Source organism: Pteropus vampyrus, unplaced genomic scaffold, assembly GCF_000151845.1.
Source record: "Pteropus vampyrus isolate Shadow unplaced genomic scaffold, Pvam_2.0 Scaffold171, whole genome shotgun sequence".
NCBI classification, from domain to species: domain Eukaryota; kingdom Metazoa; phylum Chordata; class Mammalia; order Chiroptera; family Pteropodidae; genus Pteropus; species Pteropus vampyrus.
In genome coordinates, this window is record NW_011888952.1 from 2,909,908 (window position 1) to 2,920,541 (window position 10,634).

Here is a 10,634-nt window from a genome sequence, read left to right on the forward strand (position 1 = left end):
CAACTTTACACAGCCTTCTCCTCGTGTTTGTGTCTTCTCTTCTGACTCATAAGGACACTTACCATTGGATTTAGGGCCCACCTGAATAATCCAGGGTGATCTCATCTCACGATCTTTACAAAATGTAATTACATCTACAAAGACCTTTTTTCCAAATAAAGTCATATTTACAGCTTCCAGGTAGGCATATTTTGGAGATGGGGAGTGGGGAGGATACCATTCAACCCATTACAACTGAGAAGCACCAAACTTTTTAGATGGGTATGGCTTGTTGGATATTTCCTTTTTAGGTGACTTTGGCCCCTTGCTGAGGAAGGGACAGACCCACCCCCTCTGAAGATGGGCTGGGGTTTAGGCAAGGTCTACCCTTCTCCCTGTCTCATGTTGTAAATCTTACACCCATTAGATGTCATTTTGCTGTCAGCCCAGCTCCTTCTCTGGTGTTGGGATCGGAGGGACTCTTAGTGGTCAGCCATTCTGGCATTGTGTCCCAGATTTCTGCCCACTGCCTCATGATCTTGGGCAAGCCTCATTCAGCTCAGCTTCTTCTTCTGTAAAGTGAGGCTTATCCCCCAACCCAAAGATCAAAGATGTTAGGAGAGTCCTTGAATTAGAAGCCCCATGTCTGCCGCTAGATGGGAATTCTGGGCCTTATTTTGTGTAGGAGTTGCTGACATCCTCTAATTCTTGTTCTGGACTTTGGGGTACAGAGCCTCTCCCAACCCTCTCTTCACCCTCCAATAGAAACAGAGCCATGCTTAGCATACTTTACTTGCTCCTTTTTATTTGGCGCTGTATCCAAGATTGGGGCAATGAGGCCTGAAACAAGGGCTTCTCTAACCTCACATCCCCCATGCCGCCCAAATGCTGGTGTGCATCGATTAGGGGCAGGGGTCCCGGAAGGCTCAGCATCTTCATGAGGCATACCTCAGCCTTGGGGCTGTCACAGAGTCTGGCCTTGAACTTGCCTTTGGCCTTTATCTTCCTGTGGGTGCTAGGAAGATTTCCAACTTCAAAGGGTAGAGGCCACAAGGCATTTCCAGGATAGGAACCACAAAGGCGCTGGGGAGCAACAGCCTCAGTGTGAAAGGAGGGGAAAAGGGGAAAAGATGATCAGGAATCTGTCCAGGAAGGGGATTCCAAGGGAAATAAGCCCTCCCCTTGGGGCTCCAGCCAGCCTGGGAGCTGCCCTCTGTCTGCACCCTCCCGCCCTGACCCACTAGTAAGTACTGCCCACCAGGGTGCAAATCACAGTTTGAGGCCCACCTTTCTTGGTTTCAGGATGGTGGGTGCCTGCTTGAGCTCAGGATTAGGTGGGAGGGAAATCAAAACCTTGGCAGTAGGTAGAGTCATCAAGGCCTTGCCTGTGGTCGACAGGGCCTTAGAGCCCACCAGCTTGCTGTGCTGCAGTCTGAGGACCCGCCCCTGGGGCCGGAGCACATGGGGAGAAGGCAGCCGGGCCTTGGTGTACAGGCTGGGGAAATGGTAATGGGCTGTGGGAGCAAGAGGGGCTGTGAAGGCCTAGGGAGGGCCCAAGGCTGACCAGCTGCCCCTCAAGTTGTGTGTGGAGGGCAAGGAGCCGGAGGGAGATGAAGGCTGGGGCATGTGAGGGCAGATGGAGCCCTCCCGATTCCTCCTCCCAAGGCTATGGGAAGGTCACAGGGTTTAGAGTCCAACAGACCCGGGTCTGCATCCCAGCTCTGCCCCTTCTGAGCTATGCAATCTCGGACAACTTCCTTAAACTTCCTGATACCTCAGCTGGAAAATGAGGATAATAACACCTACCTCGCTAGGTTGTGAGGACTAAAGGAGCTGGTTAGGTAGCAACACAGTATAAACTGTCAAGTACTTTACAAATATTAGTTCCTTTCCCCCAGAGGCAACTTTGCATGGAGGCAAAAGCAGAACACCGCGGCGGGAAAAGTTTGGGCTCTAGAGAGAGCTCGACCTTGGATTGAGTCCTACCATCTTTGAAATAAGTAAGCTGCCTCGCAGGGCGACTCCTTTAGAGAGGATAATACTTGGTTGTGTATTTTTAAAAAGTATTTCGTAAGTGGTGCTTTTTACTTACTGCTTGTAGCTCTTTGGTGAGGCTGTGGGTGAGGGGCAAATTCAGTGGTTAGGAGGAGCTTGGAGAGAGGGAAGAAATTGCTTTGCGACCCAGGAGTGTTTTGTGGGAATGGTCTTACCCAGGGCCTGGGGATTCTTCAGACTCACTGGATATCTATTCAAGGAGTGGGGTTGCCTTTCCCCACTAGCAAAGGTCATGGTGTAAATGCAGCCCATCCTGGTGCTAGGCGGGTCCCACTTCTGGATATTAGGGCAGACCAGGGCTGTAGCACTTTTTGCCTTGCCTTTCTTTCCCTTTCCAGAGGACGAGGTGGCGGCAGTGGAGTCTGGCTTCTCTGTGTGCCCCAGGCTCCTGGCCCCAGGAACTTTCCTAGGAGCTGACCTGTGGGTAAAGATCCCCGAGTCCTTGCCTTCCCCAGAGCCTCGCTGGGTCAGCAGGTGAGGGAGCGCTGTGCGGACCCCTGTCCGCCGGTGACACATTGCCATGGGTTTCTTGATGGTGGAGCCCTCTACTAGGAGCCGGATACCCACGTACTGGGGCACCTCCACGGCAGGCTATGGGGAAGAAAAGGAGAAAAGGCCTGCTCAGACAGTGCTGCTGGATTATGAGCCCCAGAAGGACTCAGGGCAAAGATGAATGGAATTAGTTTCTGGGGGTACTTAGAAGACATTCCAGAAACCTACCTCTGTCCTCTAGAGCAGGGATCCCCAACCCCCGGGCCACAGCTGGTACCAGTCTGTGGTCTGTTAGGAACCGGGCCGCACAGCAGGTGGTGAGCAGTGGGCGAGCGAGCAAAGCTTCATCTGTATTTGCAGCCACTCCCCAGCACTAGCATCACCGCCTCAGCTGCACCTCAGATCATCAGGCATTAGATTCTCATAAGAGTACCAGTCCCTGGTACTGCTGCTCTAAGAGGTCTTGAATCAGTCCCTAGAGAGTCACCGAGCTCCTGGGTTTAGTAATCCAGAAGAGTGGGGGAGTCTCGGCCATGTCTCCACTAGCAACCTCTCCACCCCCTTGCCCTCCTAAACTGCCCTGGCACCTGCTGGGATATGTGTGGCTCTACTCCACAGGCCATTGCCAATGGAAAGCTTCTTAAGTTGAGCTGGATTCTCTGCAGAGAGAATTTGAGTTATGACACTCAGACAGATAAGAGGCTTGGAAACTGCCTTGCACCTCATATGAACACAAGTTATGAGAAAGCAGAAACCAAGAGCCTTAAAGAAGGCTTTCTGTGGAGGAGATGAAGGAACAAATATGCAGAGGGAAGCAGAGAAGTTGCTCCTGTGCAATTTTCATTTCCCATAAAGCCAAGCTGTCCTTCCTGCAGCTAGGCTCCAAGAGAGTCCCCTGTGTATTGCTAAGAACTCTCTTTTAACCCAGAGGCGTTTGAGGTGTTTTCAGTGTCATCAAAGGATCTTGATTAGAATCTATCGAAACAGGGTCACTTAGAGCTTGTTAAAATCCAGGTATCAGAGCTCCTGGAAAGCCCAGTTGATGAGGAAAAGCTCTCATCTTTCCAGAATTTCAGTTAATAAATGTAGAAGGAAAGAATTAGAAACTTACCATTTTGCAACTCTAATACAACAGACAAGAATCAAAACTAGATATCAAAACAAGTAGGTGAAAAAGATGATAGAAAAATGTGTCATTTGCACCTGGCCAAAGTATAACCTGACAAAGTAATCGATCATTGCAAAGGGGATGATATAGCTTACAATGGAGAGATCTGGTAGCCACCACCTTAATCCCATGGTCAAACCATCATTAATCGCGGGAGACTCCCAACAGTGTGTGCCTTGTGACGCTGTATGAGGTACCCAGTATACCTCTCAAGTGTTCTTGCCAAAAATGTTTAACCTGAACCTCATCAAGCTGTTTGACCTAAATTCTAGTTTACGGACATTCAGATAACAGAAGAACAAGTTAAAAACCACCCCAAGGAAACAATCAGATAAATCCAGAATGTGGGACAGTTCTACATAACAATAGCCTGGTCCCTGCAAAAGATCCAAACTGTGGGGGGGGTGGGGTAAAAAAAAAAAAAAGGATTGGGGCTGTTCTAGATTAAAAGAGATTAAAGAGCATCAAAAAGAATAAAATACCTAGGAATAAATTTAAAGAAGTAAATGACCTGTACACTGAAAACTGATGAAAGAAACTGAAGAAGACACAAATAAATGGAAAAATATTTCGTACTCATGGACTGGAAGAATTACTATTGTTAAAATGTCCATACTACCCAAAGTAATTTACAGATACAATGCAATCTTTATCAAAATAACAAATGTGTTTTTCACAGAAATAGAGAAAAAAAACCCTAAAATTTGTATGGAACCACAAAAGACCCCAATTAGCCAAAGCAATCTTGAGAAAGAACAAAGCTGGAGGCATCATGCATCCTAATTTCATGCAGCATTATCCAAGACATGGAAACAACCTAAGTGTTCATCGATGGATGAATAGATAATGTGCTATATATACACAGTGAAATATTATTCAGCCATAAAAAGAAGGAAATCTTGCCATTTGCGACAACATAGATGGACTTTGAGGGCATTATGCTAAGTGAAATAAGTCAGACAAAGACAAATACCATATGATGTTACTTATATGTAGAATCTAAAAAAAAACAAAACAAAACTGAACTCACAGATACAGAAAATAGGTGGTTACCAGAGGTGAGAGGATGAGGGTTGGTGGTAAAAATGGGTGAAGGTGGTCAAAAGGTTTAAACTTCCATTTATAAAATAAGTCATGGAGATGTATTAACTATAGCATGGTAACTATAGTTAATGATACTGCATTGTATATTTGAAAGTTACTAAGAGAATAGATCTTAAAAGCTCTCATCACGAGAAAAAAAATTTTGTTAACTATGTGTGGTCGTGAATGTTAACTTACTGTGATCATTTCACAATATATGCATATATCAAATCATGATGTATACCTGAAATTAATGGGATGTCAATTATATCTCCATAAAAAAAAATAATAAAATTTCAGAGAGATCTAAGTCATGCCTGATAGGCCTTTTAAAGTAGCTACAACTCTTTTAAGGATTCTAAGGGCATACCTGTAGGTCTTATGTTTCAGTCTTTAATACATTTGAGTTTAGCAGAGAGGCCCTCTCTGCTAACAGTGAGGCTTCTATAATTTTGAGGGCTGCTGTGCTACAGCAGCCTCACAGAAAAGAGCTCTAAGATTTGTGGACATGGCTTTTGTGTAATAAAATGGATTATAAATTGATATATAAGAAACCCACAAGGCTTTTAAAAATATCTACTTGGACTGAAAGGGATGCAATAGGAAATAAAAGAGGCTTTTGTACCCACAAATTTCTATGAGCAGGTAACAGACCAAGAACTATTAAGAATATTCACGGAAGAGGGTGGCTCCATAGTGTTAGCTTGTCTGCTTTACACGCAGAAGGTCCTGGGTTCGCGCTCCAGGTGGAGCCACGGACCAGGCCCTGGGTGTGCCATGCCCCCCCCAAGTGCGCAGGGGGTGCCAGGCCCTAGGTGCATGCGGTGAGCATGTGGGAGGAGACACCCCGCCTTCAGAGATCCAGTTCTTAAGGGGAAACGGCAACATCCATAGGTCAGGGGTAGAAAGGGGGCAGGAATCAAAGGGGGAAAAAAATGTTCATGGAAAAGGAAGGATGATTCAGGGCTGAACTGAGATCCCAATGGATGGAAGCAAGACCAATGGAGAAGACCTAGGAAATAACAATGAGTCCTAATAGCAAAACTAGAAATTTATGCTAGGCTGGATTTCAAAATTGCTATGGAACAATGATTCCTGTGTATTTCCTACCCTTCCTCTCCTTTCTGGGTGGGAGTGCTTTTTTTAGAAAAAGCAAAGTCAGCTATAAAAGATTTTGGGTACAACTAGGACATTTGAACACTGCAGATGCATACCCCTAAGCTAGACATTTTGGATCAATCTCGGGTTGAGGCTTCCTGACATCAGTATCTTTGTAAAGTTTTCCGGGTAATTCTGGCCTGTGAACCAGCATTTGGGGGCCAGTACACTAGAACATTCCTTTTCCCCTTAGTTTTGTCTTACTTTTCTGCCCTTATATTTCCTTATTTACATTTTTTGAAACTAAAATGCCAGTATATAATTTATGATCAGTTACTGTGACAAAGACCAGGACACTTGGGCCATGTGATCAGCACGTCCTCTCCCTGTGGTCAAACTTTGATGGATTCCAAATCCTTTTTTTTATTATTATCATTTACGCCTACAGCGCCTGGTCTTCCTAGGTGGTCTCCCATCCAAGTACTAACCAGGCCTGACGCTGCTTAGCTTCCGAGATTAGACAGCGCGCTTATTCAGGGTGGCATGGCCGTAAACCATGGACCGTGGCTCCACTCGGGCACGAACCCAGGACCGTCTGTATGTAAAGCAGACGTGCTAACCGCTACACTATGGAACCACATCCTGATGTATACTAAATTCTAATCAGAAGTCACTTAATTTAACTGCTAGAAGAAATTACTTGCAGAGCTCAGAAATTCTGGAAATTGGTTTTCTGAACAATTTTTTAAAAATCTCATTCTATTCCAATAAGTGGACTCAAATCTTTTTTTGGAACAAAATGAGTAAAATAGTTATGAGTAAAAAAATAATGATAATAACAGCAGCTTCCACTAACTCTTACTATAGGTCCAGGCACTTTACAGGTGATGCCATTTATCATGAAACATCTAACAACCTTATTAGGTAAAAACAAATAGCTAAAACCTGTGTAGCATTTACTAAGTGCCAGGTACTGTTCTAAAGTGCTTTACCTGTATCAATTCATTTAATTATCACGACCTTATGAGGTAGGTACTGTTTTCATTTGTGCTTTACAGATAAGGAAACTAAGACCCCTAGAGATTAGGAAGCTGTCAAAGTCACACAGCTTGTAGTTACTGAGTAGAGAATTGAACCTGGGGAGGTTCAGAAATCTGTGCTATGATATACACCTCTCTAGAAACATTATCCACATGTATTAACCCATTTCATCCTCCCACACCCCATGAGAAGCAGATGTACTAACTCACTATGGTAGAACCAGGACTTGAACTGGGTCTGTCTGACTGCAGTGTCCTGTGCTTCACTAAGGGGCTGCCTGGAAGAGGGGTAAGACTCCCTGGGCTCCTGACTGGGCCTGGCCACCTCACCTGCTTATAGATGAGCTCGAAGGCTCCCGTGTCACAGTTGCGGTCTAGCCGCCGGTCAATGACCACACGCAAGGTGTCAGCTTGCACGCCGGCACAGAGCCGGGCAGTGACAGATGTGGAAGGTGCCATGGTGGGGCTGGCGTTGATCTCAATCAGCCAGGGTTGGAAGTCTTCACCGAACACAAAGTCAGCACCGTAGAGCTCAAAGCTGGCCTTCCTACACTGCACGGTGTCCTGGGAGGTCTGCAGAGCATGGATCACCGCGGCCTTCATGCCAGGCACGATGACGGTGGACCAGGCATTTGGGGCCCCCATGTCCTGCAGGTGGGCCTGGAACTTCTGGCTCGACCACATGTTGTCTGAGGGCAGCTGTGGGTGTCGATGGCACGAATTCTCCAGGTGCTTCTGGATGGAGTTGTTACACAGGTGCACTGAACTGGGGCAGAGAGCAGAAAGCTAGGGAGGGCAGGCAAACCCTGGAACCAGCCCTGGGCCACCCTAGATATTCAACTTGAGATGTGGCCCTGCTGGGGAGGACAAAGGCCTGAGGCCCATCACATTCTTCTAGGGCCAGAACCAGTCTTATCTCTCAGGACCTCCTCTGTGGGCACTGACTATGGAGGACACAGTGTTAAGTGCTTTGTGCATAGTGTTAGCTACCCCTCCCAGTGCCTGCAGATAGATGGGTAAGAGTATGGACCCTATAGTCACCAAGTCCCTACAGTGCTCAAGTCCTAGCTTCACCACTCACTAGTTGTGAGATCTTGGGCAAGTCATTGAACTCGACTGTTCCTTTCACATCTGTAAAATGGGGTAGTTACAGTATGTACCTCACTGGGTTTTCATGAATGACCAATATGCGTGAAGTGTTTAGCACCTGTCACATACAAAGCACTCAATAAATGACAGTTAAATTATGAGTTTCATATTATTACCTCCATTCAGATGTGGAAACTGAAGCTTAAGTAGGTTCTCACTTGACTAAAGTCAGCTCGGAAGCTACAGAGATGGAATTTGAACTCAGAACTCAACAAGGCTTCCTCTCACCCCACAATGTTGCAACTCGCCTCTCCTTTCTCCAATTTCTCCTGATGCCTCCTTCCCTGCTCTACATTCTTTTTTTTCATATCACCTTTTAACCTATTAGATGATTTTACTTATTATATTCATTGATTATCTGTTTCTCCCTACTAGAATATGAACTCTTGAGAGCTGGGCTCTTGTTTTGTTTACTGCTGTGTCCCAAGTGCCTAGAACAGAGAATGGCACAGGGTACACAGTAGGTATCTGTTGGATAGAAGGATGGTTAGATGGATGGAGGGCCTGCCTGCCTGCAGAGTCTGTGTTTGGACCCCTGCTTTGCACTGGAATCTCCTGTTCCTTGCCAGCTCCCCAACTAGACTGTGAGTTCATGGGAGGTGAGTGGTAGAGCTCACTTGTCCAGGTTCTTCAGGGAGAAGGGCTGTGTGGAGAAGCGGATATAGCTGTCACGATAGAACCACACGGTAAGTGGGTTCCAGTCAGTCACCAGGAACCACTGTCTCAGGTCAAACTTGGTGCCAAATATGAGCAGGGGCCGCTCGATGTATTTCTGCACCACCCACTTGCCATCCTTTATCATCATGGGGTTGCTGTCCACCAGCTTCAGCATCTCCTCCAGGTGGTCCATACACATGATACCTAAGGGGGAAATGGGGTGGTCAGGGATCAGAGCAGACTCAGACTGACAGAAGAGCTGGGAACCACGGACAGCTCATCATAAGCTCTCATCCCCACAGAACTGGTAGGACCAAGTGGGTAAGGCTGCCTGCCTTCATCAGAACCCTGTTGCCTTTGGGAAAGCTGAAAATCTGATATGAGTCTAAAGTTTTTTTAATCAGTTTTGCTTGTAAAGGTATGCATACACGAATAAAAATTCAAGTAACACTGGGATTTTTTTAACCATGTGGATATATGACTGATTAGTTTTTGATATAATTAATAATATAAAAAAGAAACAAAAAGTAGACAGTATAAAATAGTATACAATAAATGATATGTCTCCTTACCCAGAGGCAGCCAATTGCGGCTTCCAGGGCCTATAGATATTCTTCCAGGTTGTGGGAGAGTCTATATGTGCCTCAGTTTCATAGGATTTAAACATGCTAAGGATTTAGAATGGTGCTTGGCATATGGCAAGCATTCAGTAAATGTTAACTCATATTATTATTATTAATTATTGGTAGATTAAATTTCTAGCCACGGATTTGCTGGCTCCAAGGGTATATGCATTTGTCCATTTTATATTACCAAAGATGTTCCACTGATCTGCACTCCCAGAAGGAGTGAACACTGTTGATTATTTTTGCCATTTTCCTGAGTAGAAAATGTTATCTTATTTAAATTTTAAATTTCACAACTAGTGAAGTTAAGTATCTTATGCTTATAAGGCATCATTTTAATGCTGACAAATATCAGAATCACATTGCAAACCAAACACACATGCTCACAAATGTATCTCATTCCTTCATTGTTTGGTCCCCAAAACAGCCCAATTGCCTCCCAATGGCACAGAATAACTTGTGGCTGGATCCAAGCCAGATGCTTTCTCAAATGGCCAGACTGATCACCAAGATTCCCAAGGACACGATGCTTTGTGTAAAAAAGATTAAGACGATTCATGCCCTTTGACCCAGCAATTTCATTTCTAGAAATTTATTCTAAGAAAATAAATGGAAAGGCCACAGATATCCACACGGGATGTTCATCATTGTGTCGCTTGTAACAGCAATCAATAAACAAATAGAAAAACAACTGGCAGACAGCTAAATACACCTCAGGAAAGGATTAAGTATAAGTCCATGACAGGACATCTGAACGAGATTATACTATGTAGTTGTGAAATAGAATGAGGTAAGAGTATATATTATACTTTTATATAAAATTAACAAACAGGCAACACTAATCTATGGTATTATAAATCAGAATAGAGGTCACCATTGTAGAGGAGTTGTGGGCAGGGGCACTCTAGGGTGCAGGTGATGTTTTATTTCATAATCTGGGTGCTTTTTTCACGAGTGTGTTCACTTTGTGACAATTCATTGACTTATATACTCAAAATGTGTACCCTTTTCAAGGAGGTGTATTATATATACATTTCAATTAAGTTTTTCTAAAAATAAAGAGAAAATGTTGAAATTTGGTACTAGGTACATGGGGATTGATTTATTGTATTATTATCTCTCATTTGTATATTTTAAAAGTGTCCATAACAATAAGCTAAAAACAGGGGGAAAAAGCAGATTTAGGTGTATTAAAATAGAGTGATCTCCAAGATCTATTATTAAGGAAAAAAAGATGCAAAGAATAAATAATACTGGTACAAAAAATGTAATCAAAAAAGGAGGCTA

The 10,634-nt window shown here is 44.5% G+C and overlaps 1 protein-coding gene across 3 annotated transcripts in view; it reads right to left on the bottom strand.

Annotated features, from left to right (window-relative positions):
• Positions 1-758: 758 nt before the first annotated feature.
• LOC105299049 (tubulin monoglycylase TTLL3-like) overlaps positions 759-10,634 on the bottom strand; it is a 21,752-nt gene continuing 11,876 nt past the window's right edge. The window contains exons 10-14 of one of the 3 annotated variants that reach the window (XM_023536897.1): positions 8,682-8,925; positions 7,246-7,681; positions 2,355-2,625; positions 1,267-1,493; positions 759-1,077 (exon numbers count right to left, since the gene is read on the bottom strand). In XM_023536897.1, coding sequence (XP_023392665.1) covers positions 769-1,077; positions 1,267-1,493; positions 2,355-2,625; positions 7,246-7,681; positions 8,682-8,925 — 1,487 coding nt within the window. In that variant the 3' untranslated portion in view covers positions 759-768. Of the gene's footprint in view, positions 1,494-2,354; positions 2,626-7,245; positions 7,682-8,681; positions 8,926-10,634 lie in introns of all 3 variants that reach the window. The other 2 variants (XM_023536899.1, XM_023536898.1) reach the window with 2 other exon arrangements.